The following is a 23,653-nucleotide window of genomic DNA, read 5'->3' on the forward strand; positions in this document are numbered from 1 at the left end:
TCTGTATTTCAGTGTTTATTGGTCTATTAGATCTTTTCAGGAGATGACAAGCTTTAAATTCCATCCAGAGTTTTTATTTCTTTAAAATCACATATTTTTCAGCCACTTTGTGAGCACTCGGAGATAAGTAAGTAAGTAAAATTTATTTATGTGGCACTTTACACAGACAGAGGTCTTTGGGCACTTTTACAGTTGACTACAGTTTGGGTTTTTCACCCAGGGGGTTTGTATCTTTACCGTCTGTTCACTGAAGAAATGGGACACAGCATGTGAACACACACGATTATAAATCTAGAACATCTTAATGTGTTATGATTCTTCTCTTTAATCAGATAACAGCTGCTTCCACATTGTGACGCCGGTTTAAAAAAGAGGAGCCAGCGGCATCACATGGAGCTGGCTATTTCTTAGTTACATGCCACTGCTGATCCCATTTCACACTGTCAGACTTTTTAAGTTAAGTTTGTGCATGTATATTACAGCGGGATGATGAATTTCCTAATCGGAGCTACGTGGATAATTATAGCGAGAGTCAGTGATTGCAAATTAGATAATTAATTTCAGTATCTATTAGTGTCCACATAGGATTATTATTATTTTTTTACCTGTAATTGATGGTTTGTTTTTCCAGAACAGACAAGATCTGTGGTTTTCCCGTGACTGCTGATAATTCCAGCAAAGACACTGCAGCGTCATCAGTTTCCAGCAAGTGCACGCGCGTGCACACACACACACACACACACACACACACACACACACACACACACACACACACACACACACACACACACACGACATTCATCTCAAAGTGTAAACACTATGTAAACAGACTTGGGTCCCCACAACATAAATAAATTAAGTGTACACACACACACACACACACACACACACACACACACACACACACACACACACACACACTCTGCTGTCAAGCTGCAACATAATCCTACAGACATTTTGACAGCCTTAAATTGGAGTTGGATTCAGTGATTACAGCTCATATTTGTACCCCTGCCCTCCTCCTCTGTAAATATACTGTATGTACCACCCATAAATTTAGATCCTTGACATCTGCATCAATTTCCATCAGGAGAGGCCACATGAGGACGCGAGGGCTTGAATGCTGAGGTGGAATGTAGAGGGCAGCAGAGTGAAACCATGGTAACATCATTATTTTTTTACACTTTTCTTTGCATTTATAGTTTTTCATGGTTGTATACATTCATTTGGTGCGTTCTGTCTTGCTCTGTTGATGCAGAGAGGATAAAGATCAACTAACAAGAAAATCTAGTTCTTACTGAAGGAGTACCTGTTTCCATCCTCTTCAACTTGACAGTTTCTCAGAATTAAGATTTCAGGAAAGGCATAGTACCCACCTGTGTGTCTGCTTTCTTGGAGCTGCAGCTTTAACCCCAGAATCCATTTGCAGGTGTGTATTCACATTCTATCACCTCTCTGAAGTGTCAGGTCTATTCCTCAGAGGTAAGGGGGAAAAATATAGATAAAAAGAGAAAAAAAAAGTCTGAAAATGTGAGTTGGTGTTATGGTCTCCTCCGGGTCTGAGCACAGGGGCATGACGGAGTAGATGAGAGTGGATGGTTTGAGATGGAGAAAGAGAGGCGGTGATGGAGGGAGACAGGGATGATGGAGGTCGGTCGTAAACAAGAGACCCGGGGCTTCTGCTGTCAGGGCCACAGAGGATCCCACATCATGCTGAGATCAATAAATTTAAAGCAAGACAATCTCAGATGTGTATGTATGAATGTGTACACAAACAGGATGGTGTTTTTTTTTTTTTTACTTGTATGTTAAACAGAAAAAGTGTCTAGTCTATTCTATTCTATTCTATTCTATGATGCAGCATGGTGAGTGTCAGCAGTTTGATGTGTTTCCCGTACTCAAGTGTTGCCGTCCATCTCCCCCATTATCTTCCACAGGACATCCCTCCAGGATTTATATCTGCCTATTCAGCTCTGTGGTCGATATTTATGAACTACATCGCAGCATTACAGAATGTGTAAGCCTGCAAGTTGGGGGGGTTGATCCTCCCCTCTGCTGGGCTCAAGGGTGAGTAGAGGGACCAGACCCATGAGTCCTAGTCCAAACCCTTCGGAGGGTTTCAAACTGGGATCAGGGTCTCTAGAATGTCTCTGCCAGAGCAATAAATTCCCTCTAAGGTCTGTTACCTGCAGACAGCTCAGGGTGGCTGCTGCTGCTCGCTAGTGGTGGTTTGATACACTGCAGGCCTTGATGTTACTTCTGCTACTACACCTACTCACAAGCATGTGTTCATCATGTATTCTGGTTAACTGTGCAATAAATACATGGCTTTTTCCAGTAATAAGCAGTAATTTTCTATTTAAATGATAACACTCTGGCTCCAGCTATCTTTTAATTTTGATGACATTTATGCCTTCAAGACTTTCAAGTTCTTCCAAGAACTCTACTTCTACTTTGAAGTCTACTTCCAGTGTGGAGTGCGTTACTTTTCTACTTTATCTCCCCACATGAGTTTTAAAGCATGTAATCTGCATTTGACATTATTTTTACGGAAGAATCAGTCATGATTACCACGTTAAAATCTGTGAAATACACGCGTGCAAACGTTTGTCATTTCACATCTTTAACTGTTGAACAAAAAAATGTCTCCCACTTCTCTATTGAGCCCATTTCTTCCATGTTCGTCCTGTGGAGGATTCAAAAGAAGCAAGACTACTTACAGAATTAGAAAGCTGCCTGCTCTATAAGGTTCAGGACAGGTTTCTGCAGGACTCATTCAAGTGGATCTGATATTTGGATCGGGGATTCAAAAGATTCTGCTTTAGTTAAAACATCACAAAACCAAAAAGTTTTGCAACCCGTGATGATCCTGATTTCACGAGATTTTGGAACTACATTATTGTTGTGGTGTGCCTCTAGCGACGTGTACAATAAATCATCTTTATTTAGTCGAAAATTTGTAAACATTAATCTGATATCAGTGCCAGAAAAAGAAGAACTTTGTTGAACAAAAACATTTCTTGTCCGTTGATGCAGATGTGTAACAGCTTGTGACATAAATGTTACCAGATGTCTTGTAATATTCCTATAAGTGTCAGTGCAAGAACAAGATGAAATACTGCAGTCTGACAGATTCCCCCCAGGCCTCCAATGAACATCGCAAAGGCTATTGGTCAAATGTTACTAACACTTTTCAAATAGATTAAATAGGCCCAGCAGACTGCAATGGCAAAGAATGCTAAATGAAGAAGAGGAGTTAATGAAGGAGTGAGGATTTCAGAAAACAAAATATTTGCAAATCATCAGAGGTTATAAAGGAGGAAGACACCCCCCAGTCCCCATTCATGCGAGGCAGAGGAGGGTTTGAGAATGATAGGCAGGGCTCAGCTGAATAAAGTAACAGGCTTCAGCACTAGGTCATCTGTACCATATCTGAGCACATTTGTCCCTCAGTGTCCCTTAATTACACCCAGGCGTGGTGCACTTTCTGGCCCTGGCATGGTTGGAAGTGGGCCGCTCATGGTTCGGGTTGTTGAGGAACATGGCGATAAGGTAATGCGCTGATGAAAAGAAAAAAAGAAATCCTCTCCATCTGATGATGACAATGGAAGACTGGAGACCCGATTAGCGTTAGCCTGTGCTAGCGTCTAATGACTGCTATGGTGCATGGTTGTAAATTAAGTGATGATGTAAGCGAACTCAGGCCCGATGAAGCCTGTAGCAATGCGACTGCAGGCCAGCATGGCGAGCAGGGGAGATGGCAAGTCTGAGTGAATGGAAACTTTCATTTATTTCCCCTCAGTAGTCCATTCAAATGTGTTTCTGAACAAATGGGGGGTGAAAATGATGCTGCTGGTCACCTGGAGAAGAGGAAGAACAAAACCAGGGGTCAGAATGGAATTGTGAACATGAATTGAATGCCTGTTCAGTGTTTGAGCGAGAAGTGTTTGGTGGAGCAGAGATGAATTTTAATCGAGAGGTTTTGTGACTGAAGCAGTAAAAGGTCTTTAATGAGTTACTGGTGGCTGCAGCTCCACCACATGCAGTCAGCTGGATGGACGGATGGAAAATAGCAATTGGTGGTGTTAATAGCTCTGGAGTCTGAGAGGAGAAGAAGGCTGGGACGGGGGTGAGGCTGTGAATGCTGGAGGGTTGAGTGGGGTCACAGTGTGTTGCGTGACTGGTAGAGGAAGACATGCTATGGGGAGGGAAGTGGATGCCAAGAGCTTTTAAAAAAATGGAGAGTGGTGACGGTGGAGGAGAGGCGGGATTCAGACGGACAGAGGGAAGAAGAAGGATGATCATTAACCCATTAGAAGATCGGCTTGATAATTTTCTCAATCTGTAAAATTATACAGAAGAGTTTTGGGCGTGCATAAATTTACAGCTTTAATGAAGAGCTGGAAGGAGCTGCAATAAATCCAGTAAAGTGTATGTTTAACGCTGATGTTATCTCCCTGTTTGGAAAGACACGGGGAAACAAATGTATCATGAAGGACAGTAACATTTGTTCGACTCAGGAAAAACAAGTCCAGCTACTTTGTCCTAGCATCATGCTAGCATACTGATTCACATCTCGAATATCAACTTTTCCATCGATGTTGTCACAGAGAGATCTTTTATTGGAGGATAATTGCAGGTGTCTGCTGCTGTTTAAGTGACAACAGGAGGGTCAGTTCATCCGAGAGTCCTCAATATCATCCCGTTCTGTAAAAGATCTGTGACAAAGCCAATAGAGAGACCACACACAGGGAACACAGTAACACACTCAAAAATATGAACGCAATACATTTGTTTTTACACTCCAACCGCTCAAGTAAAAGATGTAAGACTTTTTTTTTTTCTTTATACCCACAGAAAAGTTTTGAACCTATTCGGGTTTAAACATTGTGAATATTGCACAGGTGATTCAAGGACTTGTCACAATAAAATAAGGCAGGGAATGAGTGATCGGCGTGCTGACTGCAGAAATATTCACCTCAGCTGTTGCCCATGAACTTAAGCTCTTGATAGGTTGTATGACAGCTTCCAGTTCTCACCAGTAACTAGCAAACGTGGCACCACCATTGAAGAGGAGAGGTAGAATATTCCACTGCTCCCAACCAAAATCAAGGCTTTGTATGTTTTCTTTTTCTTCTTGTTCTTTTATTTTGATCGGTACTTGGCAAACCTGTGCAATAATCCTGCTGCTTTATCGGTAGCTGTCACAGCTCACTGACACGGATTTTAACAAACAGCCATAGATATTTTACATGAACTCCTGAAAAATAATCAAAACAATAGTGGTTATTTTACATTTTTCTGCCATGTAGTTTAGAAGTCTTCCATGTCATCTGTTAAATGTTTGCTCCTCCTCCCCTGAACTCGAAGCGGTTCTCACGTGTCACAGCTGTAAAGGTCATCATAACTATTTTAGGAACAGAAAATCATGGAAAGGATTTATTATTCTTCACCAAAGATCCTCCAGATCAACCTGAACCTAGATATTAAACACTATCAAAACAGAGTTTGGTCAATTTGACCCCAAACCTCACATGTACATCCATCATCATCATCATCATCTTCTGCTTATTCCTACACATTAAGGGTCGCGGGGGGGCTGGAGCCTATCCCAGCGTCAACAGGTGAGAGGTGGGGTTCACCCTGGACAGGTCGCCATTCCATCGCAGGGCCAACATAGAGAGAGACGAACAACCATTCACACTCACATTCATACCAACGGTCAATTTAGAGTATCAATCAGCCTAGTCCCCAAGTGCATGTTTTTGGATGGTGGGAAGAAGCCGAAGTACCCGGAGAGAACCCACGCAGGCACGGGGAGAACATGCAGACTCCACACAGAACGATCCCGTGCCCGAGCCGGGACTCGAACCCAGAACCTTCTTGCTGTGAGGTCACAGTGCTAACCACTGCACCACCGTGCAGCCCCTCACATGTACATAAAAAAGTAAAATCAGGTTAATTGTCTATTTACCCAGTTGTCCCCTGAGTATCATGAAATATTAATGCGATGATAGTAGGAGGGATTATTGTTTTGTTTTGTTTTTTTACATAAGAGAAGAAGTAAAAGAAGAAAAAAAGCCAACAAAGAGACAATTTCTCTGCAGGAAAGAGAACAGAGAGATAATAGCCAAACGAGTTCAGCTCCAGAGAGAGGGAACTCTGTGCTGGGTTGATGTGGATGAGCTGGGACAGTCCTGTCAGACACTCAGTTGTAACTACACCTGCCCTTTTCCTTCCCTGTCTCCCTCTGGCCCTCGAGGTCCTTCTGCTCTGTCTGAGCTGTCCCACCAGCTGCCTGCTGTTATTTATCAGGGAGTCTCGCCGTGCCATTATAGGACAAAGGCAGAGAAGGAGGAAGTTTGTGAGATAAAAGGAAAAAGGGTCAGGGTGTGTGTTTTGCTCGCTCCATTGGAGAGGGAGCAGCGCTGGGATGCCTCCTCAGCTTGAGGCTGTCCCGAAACACCGGTTGGCTGATTGTGACGCTGTAAGGCAACGTTCTCCCGTGGACCTGATTAATTTCAGCATCGTTGAAGTGGCTCTGCATCTTTACTCTCATCCTATTTTATTCCTTCTCTCACTCTGGATCAGATGGGAATGACACACCACTGTGTTCTTGATGAAAACAGTGATATCTAATAAAATAAGCTACCACACACACACACACACACACACACACACACACACACACACACACACACACACACACACACACACACACTTTAATCAAGACATTATTGTGAAAGGAATCTTTCTAGCTTCCAAAAAGTGTTAATGCCTTTAAAAGCCAATTGTAAATTACATGAATCTATGAACAAGATAAATTCCAAAAATCCCACTTGCACTCTTAAGATATATAAAGATCGTACCAGACAACATGTCCATCGCTATAGTAAGAGCAGTATGTCTCTTCCTTTGTCACTGAAAAATCGAACAGACAGAAAAGATGTCGGAAGGAATAAAAAAGGTGGCAACATTCAAAGAAAAGGAGAAAAAGAATAACAAAGTGTGAAATAGTACAAGAGGGATCCCCCATTTTTGCTTCTGAGACAGTGAGTTCTGTGAGCATCTGCTGGATCAAAAAATAACATCCTGCAAAGAGATTCACAGGCCTGTTCGACTGCAGACTGACCCTTCTCTTCTCTTCTCTTCTCTTCTCTTCTCTTCTCTTCTCTTCTCTTCTCTTCTCTTCTCTTCTCTTCTCTTCTCTTCTCTTCTCTTCTCTTCTCTTCTCTTCTCTTCTCTTCTCCTCTCTTCTCTTCTCTTCTCTTCTCCATACCTGGTTGATTCCCCCTCATTCTGTCACGTCCATTCCAGAGCACTTTAACATGTCAAGGCCAGCTGGTCTGGTGTATCTCTTTCTCTCTCGAAAAGATACGATTTCCATACTTCTTTCATGTCTCCCTGACCTCACCTTGTGCTTTTTTGTGTTTTAGAATCTTCTTCTGATCCATCTGAGACATTTACAGTGGTCACCGCACTTTTTCCACCACGGAGTCTTCACAACAACATAGACTGACTTCTCTCCCCGACGGCAAACCTAACTGAGCTTTAAGTTGTACTGGTCCTCAGCTTCCTGGCTCCTGACCTGCCATTGTTCTGTTACAAGAAGCAAGCAGGGTTGCTAGGGAACCACTGATCCAGGTGTCGCATTACACTGCTGTGAAACTGATTGGGATGTTTTATGGTGCAGCAGGATAATATGTTATATAAAAAATTAAATGATATACAAGATGGCAGGGTGTGCAGTCGGGATATCTGGACAATCAAATGAGAGAGAGCAAAACAAAAACTAGCTGCATGCGCGCACGCGTGTGTGTGTGTGTGTGTGTGTGTGTGTGCACGCATGAATGCCATTTGGAAGGGATGTGGCATCGTTAGTTTCTGTGCCGCAAGGTGAGTTGACTAAGGGCAGTGAGAATATGGCAGACAGATAACATGCAACACACACACACACACACACACACACACACACACACACACACACGAGTTCATATATTTCACACGCTTTTTGCTAAAAAATACTGAGTGTAAAGTCAAGTGAATGCTAGCTTTCTGTCCATCTTCAGGGAAGATGAAGTTATGGACAATGAGCAGAGGAACTGATTACACATGTGCATAGTGACAATTAGTTGAATTACATCTGACATTAAAGAATTACGACGACTACTACTACCAGTAGTAGTAGTAGTAGTAGTAGTAGTAGTAGTTGTAGTAGTAGTAGTAGTAGTACTGCTGCTGCTGTTTGTTCTACAGAGGACACACAACAGAGAATCACTTCCATGTCTTCCTGCTCTGCATCAATGACTTCCTATTCTTTGAATGGACTGCGCAGCCTTCAAGACTCCAGCATAGCACAGCCGATGCGTTAAGCTGCCTGAGCATTGTTAGCAGTGTAAAATCAATTAAGAGACTAAATAGGTCATTTAAAGCTCAGCAAAGATTTAGGATGTAATCAGATGTGTAATATGAAATAAATGATGGCGATTTGACCACATATGCGTATGAGGGGATTTAGTTAACCACACATTCTGGATGGAGAGTAACTTAGAAGTAAACTCGTCTGCCAAATGCAATGTAAAAACATATTTATTTATTTTTTTTGTAAATAAATATGTTTTTTTTGTGCACCTGGAAGCATAAAAGCACTATCTCAAACTTCTGAGTCACAGTGGGTGAGTGGGTGAGTGAGTGGGACGCGGATGTAGGAAGGTGGGGGCGAGGGTGGGACGTGCAGCCGAAGTTGTCCATGTCGGGAGAGCGCACCGCGAGTCCAACCTCTCCACACACGGGAGCGCAAAGGAAGATGTTGCAGTGATCTGGAGGATCGACGGACGTCTGTAGACTGACAGGATCTCATCCATCATCGTGATCTTTTTTCATCCACAGTAATCATCGCTGAGTGCGGATGTATCGATGATTCTCTCCGGGAAACTAACAGCCGTCCTCCTGCTGGTGCTGCTCGCAGCGCAAGGTAAGAGACGACGCACGGTGGCTGCTGGTCGAGAGAAAAGTAGCATTTAACCAACAGTATTTCTAGATATTCAATTATTCTTAATAAATACGCTTTAAGCTTGGACCATGAACGGTTTATTACTTTTTTAAAAGTTATTTTTAGTTGTATTGCCTCTCCATCACTATCCTGCACGCTGAACTTTACTCCAGTCTATTAGATGAATTATACGCAGTAGTTGAGAGTGGTGTTGACCAACATATTGTATATAGGCCACATTTATTGCGGTTGGTGCTTCTTAAATTGCTTCAGCTCCAGTGCGTACAACTCGCAGCAAAACAAGAGATCACTGTGATGGGGGGGGGAGTCTCCTCCCACATTGTAATAGAATAATGCTCCCTGCATCCCTGTGAGTGTGTGTGTGTGTGTGTGTGTGTGTGTGTGTGTGTGTGTGTGTGTGTGTCTGCTGCATGCCAAAAAAATTACCGAGCTCAGAATAACTGCCTTTCCTATCCTGCATATTTGCTCATGTCAGAGGAAACGTCTCGCTTAAGCGCTCTCTAACATGCACTTATATCAGCGTCTATGGGACCTGGATGCATGATATTCTTTAATGATGCTCTGAGATCACACACACACACACACACACACACACACACACACACACACACACACACACACACACACACACACATATATATCCTGGGGCTACTACGAAGACCAATTTATGTTGGAAACAAGGCAACACATGGATGACTTATACTGCTGCAGCCTGATGACTGTCAATGCTGATTTCATCCCTGGATGTGCAGGGATGTAGGTCCCATTCACACACTGAGGTCAGAGGTCATCGGTTGGTAGAGGAGAGACATTGTAGACTTGAACGCATCATCATGTTTCATGCAAAGTTTTGTATGATTTTGTCCGTGGTTTGATGTCATTTCTCTCCGCCATATTCACCCTGACAGATTTATTTCTTTTTATTCCAAAAGTCACTTCCATCAATATTTTATATCTTCTTATATCTTTGGTTCATGTAAAGATTTCAGTCTCCCGTGTGCTTTAAAACGCCACGTCTCAGAATGGGCCTTGTTTGTGGTTCCCAGGGGATCACGAGTTAACAAAGACTATAGTTTAATACTTAAAAGTTATAAACTTAACCTCATTTTTCATGTATCTGAACAATAGTTATGTCATCTCATTTGCATTTGCTGAGAAGAACACAGACAGGCTTCTTGAGAGAACATCTTCTGGGAGCCTCCTTGAATATCGAAGGATAAAATAACTCTTTATACTGCTGATATATAGCATTTTTCCTCTAAGCTGTTGCTTCTTCACTCTCTAAACCTATCATTCAAACACCATGGAATCATTTCTGTTGATATTTCAAAAGATGCCAATCTTTTCTTGCTCTCTGCAGCCTCTGTGAGTTTTGCTGCTCATCTTTAAAAACTGAGTCTTTTTTAGTGTGTTCCCAGTAGACAAGACAATTCGATGGGAATACAACTGCTTTATTTCATCTGCATTCAAGCTGGATCACGACTGTCTTATGTGAAATTATCATGACTTGAAAGCTTTTAGTGCGGGAGTGTGAGTTTGTCCCAGTTGTGTGGTACCCAGATGCCCCAATCCCCCTGCCCCCTTGGGAGCAGCTCTAAGTGCCATGTCATTGTCATGCTCCAGTCATCATATGCAAAACACTGGTTTCATACGTGCTGGAACCTGATGCAGACGCAGGAGCCAACGTGTCTCCTTGTCACATGTGACTGGACTCCTTTGCATCTATTCAGTTGGAGAGATTTGCTACAGCTGGCTGCTTTCATGATTTGCCCTTGAACCGGATGAATTTCATGGGGGTAACAATGGCGTCGTGAAGGATGACAGAAGAACGGATTGAAGTCAAGTGAAAGGAAATTGGCTTGTGTCCTTACTAGTCAGCAGCACATGTGGCTATTTGGGATAAAACCCCAGAGAAAATGAATTCTGCCCTCACCTTTCTCTTCTTCACCTCCCCTCTCTTCCTTGAATGGCCGTGAGGATTCTGTGTGTGCAGATTAGTTTGGACCCTCTCTCCCAGTGGTGGTCTGATTATTGAGCTAGAGAAGAAGCTGTCCCCTGCAATCCAGAATCAGGACATTTTTCCCCTTTAAAGAAGGAATGCTGATCCTGCAGTTGGTGGGATTGGGAAGTATTTTAGAATCTCGTAGCTTAGAGGTCTGCAGTCCAGCATATAGGGTTGTTATTTGGAGTTATGACATTCAAAACACAGCCTGTGGGGTAGATTGTGGTGCACATCAGCATTTCAAGACTAAACTGGTTTCTTAAGGTTCGGGATTTAGTGATTAAAATCACTGGAGTTGCATAATATCTTTCCCCCCGCAGCATCTTGTGTGCATCGTCTCCAGTAGAAACAGCTTAGAGAGATGTCCAGTTATGCCAGCGTTATCTGAGTCCCCTTTGTATTTCAACCTTGACCCTTTATCTCACTTGGCTGTGCATTTGATTGGGCTGCAGCCGCGTGTTAGCAGTGTATATAGTGTAGATTCAGGTCAGTTGCACAACAGTGGATGCAGCTAAGTTATTGCAGCTGTTTGTGTGAAATCAATGAAGGCGCTTTTTCAGTGGCACTGTTTAGATTAAGCGTTTATCTTGTGTGCTTGTATTGAGTTGTCTACTTGAGCCATCATCTACCAGACTTAAACGCTCTTCTGAGGTTGGAGCGACGGAGCAGCTCTCTGGTTTCTCTCCTACGAGCAATATAGCTGCATTAGAGTCTGACAGGCAATCACAGTGTATGTGTGTGTTAGTGTTTGCATGGCTTAAGGTTTGTGTGGTAGCTCAAGGATCCTCTTAACGCGATTGTCGTGTGATTACCTCAACTTAACCCCCCTTCCCCCCGCCTCTCTTTCCCTCTCACATATAGCTGGTGTGTCAACACCACAGGCAGAGGAAGGGGCCTTATTGCACCCCCTATGGATAGTCTTAAGCCATCATACTCTACACGTGTGTGCGCGCGCACACACACACACACACACACACACACACACACACACACACACACACACACACACACTTTCTCTCTTCTTTTCACACACAGACATCCTCTTCCAGACAGTCCTGCTCCCTGATTCCTCTGGGACATCCTGGTCTTCAGTGCTGGAGATGAACTGAGTCATGCTCAGTCAGTGATGGAGGGAGGAGGGTGAGGAAGAGAATGCTAGAGACGATGAGAAGTCGAGCAACACAACTGACATTTCATCCCTCCTTCTTACAACCCTGTTTGTCTTTCCAGTAGCCTTTCATGCTCTCTTGCTTTAGCATGTTACACTTTACCTCTACCAGGAGGAAGACTCACACAGTAAAATATTATAAAGCTTATATAGCACTTAGCATCTAAGTAGACCCTCTACTACATCCACCCATACTATTGAATTGAGTTCATCTTCTCCTTCCTTCTCTAATAATATCTTCCATTATGTCCTATTTTGAAAGCAGAAGTACTGAATCAACCCATTAACTAAAGTGAAAATAAAGAAGTATGTGGCTCTTTAATGTACACAAATGCATAAAGTAAAAAGTATTATCCCTTTTTTAAACACACAATAAAAAGAGATCATTACAAAAAGGTATATTAAATAAGGTGTCCAATGTAAAAGTGAAGCCTTGAGACAACAAAAACAACAATAATAATAAAAATTACTGTACTTAACATTTTGCCAAATGGCAACCACAGTTAATGTGCAATCCCTGTGTAAGAGGGAAAAAGTTACCTGCCCCCATAAACCATGACTGGTCCCGGGTCCATCTCTGCTTTCTCTCCCAGTGAACATTAAGACGACAGATTCACTGGGAACTTCAGCCACTGATCATGCACGCAGGTTTTCAAAATATCCAAAGTAGTGCGGACAATTTTTTTCACCAGGGACTCAGAAAATGCGGTGGCCATGCGTAGTCAACAGCTCCAGCTGCAAGATGACATTAGCGGTGATTGCTCAAGTACCTGCAGCAGTCGTCCCACTGCAGACACACACACACACACACACACACACACACACACACACACACACACACACATGCACACACACATCAAACTGAGGTGGAGAAAGAGTTACTTTTACATCCACTGAAACCTACAAACTTACCACGATGCCAAGTTTTGTTTTATGGCAGTCCGAACATACAATATTCAGATTAAATATTTGATATCCCCAGCTGTTAGGGGTCTGTGCTGTCACCCTTTGTTTACCTGCTTGGCTCTCACTTCAGAAAACACAGTTCTGAATGTTCCCTGTATAGTTTTATGATACAAAAACAAATGTTCTCTGTAAATCTGATAATGATGATTGACTGTCCTGTGGTCTGTTTGATCCACGCAGCAACTGATGAATGAATGTGAGGGCGGAGTAACGTTGTGATCAAACCACAAAAAGCTTGTCCATGATGAGCCCATCAGAGACCTTCCTGCACCTTCTGTATTACCACATTTACAAACAAGCCAGGAGGAGCCTTTGGTGACATTTTCCCTTTATATGAATATGTTTTTATGTTAAATATCTTATCATTTGTGGTGAATCTGACCTCAAAGCTCCCGCATCAATAAAAAGAAAGAATACAGGCCGAAAGCCACTGAATTTCATGCATCAGTGGCAAAAAAAAAAGAAAAAGAAAAAAGAAGTCATATGTTGTTCGGAGTGAGTGGAGTGAAAGGACATGCTGTGTATACACGGGAACATGTGCAGACACATGTGTTATATACAGGCAAGATCTCATACATTAAAGCATGCGCCATATGTTTAATGGGATGGTTGCAGCCGGCTGTAATCACTCCAGATCCTCTTGTACGTCATTCAGTGTGTCACTGTCAGGACATCAAAAACCCTGGAGAGCAAAGACGCTATCTCGTTTTCTTGGCTTCTTCTTGCTTGTCACTTTCTCACCCATCTCTGCACTCTCTCTCTCACTCTTTCTGTCGGTCTCTCTCTCCCTCCTATCTTTTTGAACACACACTGTCAGCTGTGTATTATTTGACAGTAATTAGTTCCTTCATAGTGTCCACCCCTCGCTCCCAGGCTCAGTGTGTGAAGCACATGCCTAATCAAAGACCCTCCCACAGGCCACAAGGCTTTTTGCTGCTTTTGGCTCCTATGGCCACGAGATATGCTGGCAAGTGTACGGTTCGGCTCACTAAATCTAAATCAATGCAGCTATTTAAGAGTGAAATGCTTGACGTTGCCCACATCAGAACTTGTCACTTTGTTGCTACATGAAAGAGGGGAAACAAAACGCCAGCATGGAGTCCATTTAAAGTGATCTTTATTGTCTCAGATTAACTCAGTCTTGTCTGCAGTGATCTAGAATTTCTTCTCAATCTGGAGTCAAAGGAAAATGGCAATAAACCTGTCTTTGCTTGAGCTGTCCAGCTGTTTAACTGACCCAACTCTAAACACCAAAGGTGATCAAGATTTTTCTGTTGACGGCTCTGCACTGTGACATAGTTTACCCTCAAAAATGACTGATGCCTACTGAAAGAAATAAAAGAGAAATACAAATCTGTGCTCACACGCATGGATCGGTAATGTGCACAAGTGGAAGTATCAAACATGATTTGCAGTCACTGCGCACCTTATTTGATTCCGCGTGCCCAGTAAAGTCATTTGTCACCATGAGTTTTATCATTTGTACATTTTTTGAGGTCACTAAAATGGGAACAGTTCCCATTCATGTCCACATTTACACTGTGAAGCATAAATTCTCCTGACTTGAACGATGACCACATCCAACTGACCAGCATTTAAGGGTAGATTTAATTGCATTGCTTTTGGTTTAATATTAATTTTGTTATATTTCACACAGTTTGGATTGATCAAATTTATGAACGCAGTTTGCAAAATCTTGTGTATATATTATGAACCCAAGTTAGAAAGTCTACAGATTTGCATGTCTCTTATTTTTCTTAGCCGACACCAGAGGTTCTCTGCATCTCTAGCTGATTATTATCATATTTTATTTCCTTTTTTCCCCTGAATCTCTTTATAAAAGCATGTAGGTCAGTGGTTGTCGTTTTGTGCTCTATAGATAAATACGACTTACACATGTTTTGTATCTCAATCACTGTAAGAGGACTGAGTTGTTATGAAGACGGCGGATCTTCTCCATAAAACATTCCAGAGACATGAATGTTTTATCACACCCATGAATGCACTCAAAGTAAAGTCCTACATCTCAAAGCCTCGAATAGATACCAGCCGGCGTGGCGAGCAGGCAATGTCGGGCACAGGATCCAGCGGGTTGAAAGGGCAAAGGTTATATTTAACTTTGTTTTAATTAAAATCTCTGTGGCAGACTAAAGGGAGGGAATTAAGAGAGTGACTTTGCAGAGAGAGAGAGGGGGGGGGGTATTGGCTTAACTTATTTTGTCACTGTGAACAAAAGGTCCAATTAATAGACTGATTATAATTGCCCTGGTTCCCCCTCACCCAATTAGAGGCTTAAACAAGGTTGTGAGAGTGCAGTGAATCACGGAACACTGGACAGTTTTTAAAGCAGGTACCAAGAACAGAAATTACACAAGAGTCTCCAGAGATGCCTTTTCATTACGCTTAAGACTCCACTCGCCGCTGCCGGTGACCCCAGAAAACTTGCTCTCCAGACAACTTCTCAGCAATAAGGCTGCAAAGTAGGGAGAGTTTATATCGTTTTGTTAATTAGATATCTGAAAACATTTGTCGAGTTTCAAAAAAAATTCACTGTAATCATACTAAAGAACCTTTGTTTTAGATCTAGATGATGTCTGGGCGCGTCTGCTGAAGGACATTATGCTGGAAGAAGAGGAGGCAGCTATGCAACTGGATGTCCAAGTACATCAGTGGATTTAAATGGTCTCCAGCACACAATTTTCATTGTAGTTTGAAAATTACTTGTTTGAATCTTTTATCACTGTCTCAGTTTTAGTAAATGCACCTCAATGTGCACATTTAATCTGCTCCTTTATTTCCTTCACTTCTTTCATTTTTTGTGGCTCTAAACGCTGCGTGGAGGAATGTATGTGAGCGTGTTTGGTCATTATTTTATGTGCAGCAGATTTTGCGATTACATAAGAGTTAGGAGAGAACGGCTCAGTAAACTAGGGTTAACACCCCAGAGCTGTGTCGGTCCCCGGTGATGTCGAATTAAAGCCGTTGTTTAAAAACTCTAAAAGGCTAAAGAAGTGATTTCACAGTGTTTCCTCTGTTTTATACTATAAAGCTCTATAAAGTTTATAGACTTAAACCTTTTCTTGACATTCTTCAGATTCCATCGCTTAAGTCAGAAAACCTCTTCAAATAACCAACAAGGCGTGAGATGATATTTTTATTTCTCAGGCCTCTGGCAAGTCGGTGAACACTGGTCTTCTGAAATAAGAAACCAGACAGACTTTAATATGGGATGTCTGTGTCAATATAAGCATACTCCCAATGGCAATAAATACAAGAAGTACTTTATGAGTTTATTGACAGATACATGACTAATACAGTTTCCAGCATCTTTAAAATGATGAGCGAAGTTATTGCGATTGAAAATCCACATCTGTACTCGAGGTCTGTGAATTTTTTTTCCGGATTCATGTATAGTAGCCTTCAAAAGCAGGCTCAACACATTTTACAACATTTTAAAAAGCAGTTAATTTTTTTTTGCTGCTCCACCAGAGATCTTGTTTGGAAGGTACAATCAACTACTGCAGTTTATATTACAAATCTTTACACAGAAAGCTATTCTTCATCTGTGCACAGATTTGAATTTAGACTGGCACATTCTGAATATATAGCGATGATGAACACTGTCCACGTTGAGCTTGAATTCTTCCTGTTTTCACAGGGTTAACCAGCTTACGGGGAAGGAAAGTTTCCAATAAATGTTTTATCAAGGTGTTTTCAAGGAAACAACCCTTTTTTAGTGAATGTGTGTGTGGCTATTTGTGTGTATATGGGTTGAGCCCTATTTGCCCTTCCTCTGCATTGCTAAAATGGCTCCGGCTGCTCGATAAGTGCAAGTTTGATGGTTTGGGAGCGGGCTGAATAATGAGTGCATCCTTACTTGACTTGAAAGCTTTGATGGGGGTGTGGTTGATGTCAGTGTTTCATATATATATTTATATATGTGTGTGTGTGTGTGTATATTTATATATATATATATATATTTATATTTATTTATACACACACACACACACACACACACACACATATATATATATATATATATATATATATATATATATATATATATATATAATATTTAAATGTTTTATAGATATTACTTTGTGTCTGTGTCCTGTGGTTGAAGACAGAGGTGAATAGAAATGGATGCAAAAAAAGGGCAGAGCACGATGAAGACAAATATGAAGATGTGGAGGCAGACGAGCGGAGTGTGTGTGTGAGTGTGTCCTTTAATGCTCGCTGGTGGTCTATGGAGGATTTGGAGCTTCGTGAGGCCACTGGCAGTGTTTCTGGGGCTGTGCTGGTGCTGTGAGTCTCTGCTGTCCCAAGTGAGGCAACATTTTCTGCTTGGACAGGCGTGGCAGTGGTCTATGTTCCATCCTGAGCACCAGTGTTTCTCATGGCACTTTGCCATAATGTGACCTTCAGTCCAGTGTGTACATACAGGATACATGCAATTCATAAATACAAACACTTGAGGAGACACACTGCAACCAAAGGGTGCACAACAATATTGTTATTTTGCTCCATCATCCTTGAGTTTTATCCTCAGTGTGCAAACCAAAACATCCCAAATCACAACAAATTAATCCAATTTCCTGCACTTTCTGCTCCATCCGGAGCAACAAGAGATTCATAAACAGTTGATGCTTGAATCAAAAATCAAATCCAGTTTTCTGTTTTGCATCATTTTTCTACACGCATGTATGTTTGGTTTTATTCACCAGGGATGGAGAGAAAGTTATTTTTAAATCTTAAAGTACCACATGAACCAACACACACATACACACATAAACACATACCACGATAAACAGCACTTTTGAACATTTTTTGCAGCTCTCACCCCAAAGTGAATGAGAACCTTGAGGGCTTCTATCTGCATCTTAAAAATATTCTCCATGACAATATTTCAGTCTCTCTCTGTGGTTTCAGTCACTTATTTTTCTCTCTCCGTCTTTCACTAGGCTGCTTTTCCTCTAAAGGGGAGGACAGATTATTTCGGAGGTTGTTCCGAAGGTACAACCAGTTCATCCGACCAGTGGAGAATGTATCAGACCCAGTCACGGTGGAGTTTGAGGTGTCAATATCTCAACTGGTCAAAGTGGTGAGGAGCTCATCTTCTCTATATGAAGAAATCACACGTTTTATAGCACAACGTTCCGATTTTTTCCCACTCGATGTTTCGTGTCTGTTATAGGATGAGGTGAACCAAATTATGGAAACAAATCTGTGGCTGAGACATGTGAGTGACGCGTCATGACTTGTCTTAAAACGATATGTTCATTGTGAATAGTATAAAAACTTCGGTCGGCTTTATAGGTGTGGAACGACTACAAGCTGAGATGGGCCCCAGTCGAGTACGATGGAATCGAGTTCATCCGAGTTCCATCCAATAAGATCTGGAGGCCAGACATTGTTTTGTACAACAAGTAAGTTGCACAATGCACAATTCCTACTAAAACAGTTTGCTGTTTGATGATGTCTGCTCCAAATGGAATTAAGTTTTCAGGGAACAAAGATGCTAACCCCTCACGCGCAGCTGTTATCTCATTTGCTAGGTTTTGAAAGGTCAGCAGCAATGAGGTCAAAGGTGAAGTAATTTTAGACTTTGAGTCCACAAGTGACGAAGCTTTAGGCATTAAAGCTGCGGCAGATCAATTATTAGTAATGATGCAACCTTTTTATTCTGTCCATCCCTGAATGTTTCTCTCTGTATTTCATCAGGTGGAGACCACATTTCCTTATTGTTTTCCTACAAGCTTCTATTTTTTATCTGTTTAATTCACCATCTTCTGACCTTTGCAGTTAAATATTGTAACGGCCTTTATGGGAAATGTCTTCATGTAAATGCTCTCTGCAGTGCTGTGGGGGATTTCTTAGTGGAAGACAAGACCAAGGCTCTGCTGAAGTTTGATGGCACCATCACCTGGATTCCTCCAGCTATTTTTAAATCCTCCTGCCCCATGGACATCACCTACTTCCCTTTTGACTACCAGAACTGCTCCATGAAGTTTGGCTCCTGGACCTATGACAAGGCCAAGATCGATCTAGTGCTCATTGGGTCTAAGGTCAGCGGGGCATGTTTACATTGGAGAGTTTCTTAAAGCCCTTATAACCTGCCCTTATTCTTGCTACATAAAGTTTCCATTTTGTGTGTAACCAGGTGAACCTGAAGGACTTCTGGGAAAGCGGAGAGTGGGAGATCATCGATGCTCCAGGCTACAAGCATGACATCAAGTACAACTGCTGTGAGGAGATCTACCCCGATATCACCTACTCCTTTTACATCCGCCGCCTGCCGCTTTTCTATACCATCAACCTCATCATCCCCTGCCTCCTCATCTCCTTCCTCACAGTGCTAGTCTTCTACCTCCCATCTGACTGTGGGGAGAAGGTCACCCTCTGCATCTCTGTCCTCCTGTCCCTCACCGTGTTCCTGCTGGTCATCACCGAGACCATCCCTTCAACCTCGCTCGTCATCCCACTCATTGGCGAGTACCTCCTCTTCACCATGATTTTTGTAACGCTCAGTATTGTCATCACCGTGTTTGTGCTGAATGTGCACTATCGCACACCCATGACTCACACGATGCCTGAGTGGGTTCGGGCTGTGTTCCTTGGGGTGCTACCTAGGGTGATGCTGATGAGGAGGCCCATCGATCAGGGCTGCTCCTCCTCAGCCAGTATTACAGCAGGGACGGGAGCAGGAGGCATCAGTGGAGGGAACAAGAAGAGAAAGGACAGTTTGGGAGCAGGAAGTGGATCGGGAAGTGTGAGTGTCGGAGGTATCACAGGGGGTGTAGCCTGTCCACCGCTGGATGGTGGTGCTGGTGGAGGAGGGGCTTCCTCAGCTGGCGGTTCAATGAACTGTGTGGAGTACAGTGATATGAACCGTGACATGAAGCGAGATATGAACAGAAGGTTCCCGTACCGAGGAAAGGAGGTACCAACTCCTGTCCCTCCGCCGATGGTGCCCCCTCCTCCCCCTCCCCCTCAGGCACCCCAGACCCAGGGGCCTCAGGAGTCAGAGCTGCCCAAACTTCAGAGGCCTCTAAATGCCCCGTCGCCAGTGAACGCTGTTGTCGCCTTCTCTGTGGTTTCACCAGAGATCAAGCAGGCCATCGAGAGTGTGAAATACATCGCAGAGAACATGAGGACTCGCAACAAAGCCAAAGAGGTACAGTTGAGATTATCTCCATTTATCCCTCAAAGAGTACTTCTGATGTTATTTATTTGGGAGGTCTGATAAATCTTCATAACACTGTAGTGAATTTAAAGCATCTCAACATGATTTTCAAGTGCTCAGGTGCCAGTCTGATCATATTACAAAACTCTTGCGCATCGAGGCTCCCTATACAACACAGCCTACCCATTGGAGAAAAATCACTTGGTACCAGCCACCACACAAAACTGCTCCCTGAAGTGGACGTTCTTCATTTAACAGTAAAGTAAAACTATACATGCAATGTTGGGTTTGGAGGTTTCGGTGTCCTTTTATTTGCTGTGACAGTTTTAATATAAACCTGCTAAAAGACAGTTGAATGGCACTGATCACATTATTTAGCTGACATGGATAAAAGCAGAAACACACAATAACCTTCGGCTACATGTACTATATTCTAATAAGTTAGCAATATATGCTAAGTGTTTATTGCAGACAGGTAAATGTCATAAAGGTAATTTTCAAGTATAACACAAAAGCATGAATTTAAATTTAGAACATTTGTGAACCTTCACAACACACACACACACACACACACACACACACACACACACACACACACACACACACACACACACACACCATCAGCAGCAGCAGCATGTGTGTAATCTCTGCTAGTTTATACCAAGCTCTGTAAATGGTGCTGAAAGCGTTTACATGGATCTATAAAGGGAGAGAGAAAAGCAGCTTGTTTGCATCTGGATGGTCCTGATATGTTTGTGCCTCCATCTTTCCTCAGCTAAGCTCAGCTCTCTCTACAGAACAGCCATGCGGCCGCTTCCGTAGGCACACAATGGCATTATGACCACTGCAGCCATGATCCTATTGCCCACACCTGTCTGATCTAGAGGGTCTTACATACAGTATGCTATATATATATACAGATGCTGTCGCTACAAGTTAACCATCATACTGAGTGTCAGATGCAATTGAGCACAAGCACACAGCACAATAACGCACAGTAGATCTGACTCTTTCTGGCGTTGCTCGAAATGTCACAATTCTCATTAATTAATCAGTCTTTTAGGGAGAAATGTTCATATGGAAATGATAGATATTTTATTGTATTTATACTTCTTCTCCATAGGTAGAGGATGACTGGAAGTACGTTGCCATGGTCATAGACAGGATCTTCCTGTGGGTCTTTGTGACGGTGTGTGTGCTGGGAACTCTGGGACTCTTCCTTCAGCCACTCATCAGCTTCTTAAAATGAAAGACACTTTTTTCTCTTTCTTTCTCTCTCTGTCTTTTTGTCTGTCTCAGCCCTTCTCTGTGGGAATTAGCTCTCCTGCAGCGCTTTCACATCAAACACTGGACTGTCTTCTTTCTCCTTTTGTGGCTTTTTGTCCCTCATCTTCTTCTCTCTTATGCTCCTGCAGGACTCATCCGTCATAGCGTCTAGCCTCAAGCTGTATATCACCTCACATGACTTACCCAGATCCCCTCAATCACCCTTTGCCTTACCCTGTCAATGTGCATGCAAAGCTGCTGTCCAGTCTCCTCCATAACTGTTCAGAAATCACATTTGTCCTCCTTTGCTTTTTATATTTTTCATCTCTGTAATGCCATGACCTCCTGCTGCCTGCAGCTCAGCGTCTTTATCTCTACCATTGTGTCCATTCTCATCTTCATGCTTTTTGTTAAAAATGTCCACTCAGTCATTGTTACTGTTGTCTTACATAACGCTGAATAGTGTCAGACAGTTACTGTAAGTACGACAGAGGACCGTCTCCATGTACAAACCCTGAGGAAGCCGAATCTCAATACAACCTAAAGCACAATAAAGACAATCCACCTCTCAGCAAATTGTTGTATAATTTAAAGTTATGGGCTAATATAGACATGTTTGGAGAGCTTGTTATGTAAATTGATGGTTTCCTCCTTTTCTTTAGCATGTTTTTGTTTGTTTTCATTTTTATGTTTTGAGCGATCCCCTGTACAAACCTGTGTAAAATACACGTAAGCGATGCATGGCCTCTAAAAAGGACAAACATGATGATGTGTTTGACACGTGGTCACAATAAATATGATTATTAATTGCACATAAATTCACATCAGTGCAAACACTTTGTATAGAAACACTTGCGCTGTGGAGATTAAACTTGCAAAATTGATGTCCGTGTGTTACCATTCTGCTTGAGAAGGTTGCCCTTTGACCTTGTGTGTAAATGCATAGAAAGAAGCAGAGAGGAAAGGGAGATAATGGGGGGGGGGGGGGGGGTTGGAGCATGCAAAAGCATACGGTGTCATTAACTGAAAGCTTACAGGCAAAAAAAGAAATATTTGCTTAGCCTGTAGAGTGTCAGATAGCATTAGCATTTCTGTATGAGAGGGAGGAGGAGAGAGACGAGAGAGAGAGATTACTGTGGTCATGTCACAATATTACTGCAGGCGAGCAGCGGATGACAGTGAAAACACATAAATGTCAGCTGATCCAGCATCACAACACACAAGCAAAAACGTCAGGGATGTATATTTTGTTGTTTGGAAGGACTGAGAATCTTTGCTTTCCTTTAGCCCCTAATATATTGCAAGGTTTACAGTTATGTTGGTTTGTGTTGTAATTTATTTCAATGAAAGTTGTAGGAATCTCTTACGATTTTGATTAAATATGTGGCCTTTAATTTAGTTGCAGATGTGGTTAGCTGAACATATTAACTCACTTCAGAAACTATTAGTTTCACCAAGCGACAGACAATATTCCTCTCCAAGTACACAACATAAAACTCACATTTAGGGTATTTTCCAAGATATCTGGTCAGGTGTGATTAAGGTCTATTTTACTCATTAGATTCTGATTGATTTTCATACCAATGACAGAATTCGCCGTGTTCCTTTGAATGTGAGATGAAGTGTTTGGACAGTCACTCACACACATTTTTGGGCACCGCATTGTGCAGCTGGTTATCATGATAACAAAGCAACTGTAGTGTGAAGGTGGTTATGAAGTCAGTGAATCTCTTGCTGCTCGTCACAACAAACAAATGACAGGACGCAAGGAATGTGTGAGGACACATGATGTGATAACTGACACAGAAAATACCAGAACGGAGGACGTATGTGAAGCTGAGGAGGACGCGTTCAACAGAACCTACCTGATGATTTATATTCAACGTGACTGAAGTGATCATTTTACTGCCTACACGGTCTATTATTTTTTACTGTCCTTTATTTATTTATTTTTTTGAATTTTGGGGGAATTCTTGAAATCGTATTCAGTTCCTCGGTTTTGACATCGAACTGACCCTGCATTATAGTGGAAACTGATGATAAGATTGACATTAA

General features: G+C 42.3%; 1 protein-coding gene across 1 annotated transcript; it reads left to right on the forward strand.

Annotated features, from left to right (window-relative positions):
- The first annotated feature begins 8,737 nt into the window (after nucleotides 1-8,737).
- Nucleotides 8,738-22,430, forward strand: LOC147251195 (neuronal acetylcholine receptor subunit alpha-3-like). Its single transcript, XM_086221684.1, has 7 exons — nucleotides 8,738-8,974; nucleotides 18,111-18,250; nucleotides 18,344-18,388; nucleotides 18,466-18,575; nucleotides 19,007-19,214; nucleotides 19,310-20,323; nucleotides 21,456-22,430. Exons 1-7 carry the CDS (start codon nucleotides 8,917-8,919, stop codon nucleotides 21,579-21,581), a joined length of 1,701 nt encoding a protein of 566 aa, XP_086077810.1. The 5' UTR covers nucleotides 8,738-8,916; the 3' UTR covers nucleotides 21,582-22,430.
- The last annotated feature ends 1,223 nt before the right edge of the window (nucleotides 22,431-23,653 follow it).

The sequence above is a fragment of the Aulostomus chinensis genome, chromosome 13, assembly GCF_037954235.1.
Source record: "Aulostomus chinensis isolate RoL2024-O1b breed Wild chromosome 13, RoL_Achi_v1.0, whole genome shotgun sequence".
Classification (NCBI taxonomy): domain Eukaryota; kingdom Metazoa; phylum Chordata; class Actinopteri; order Syngnathiformes; family Aulostomidae; genus Aulostomus; species Aulostomus chinensis.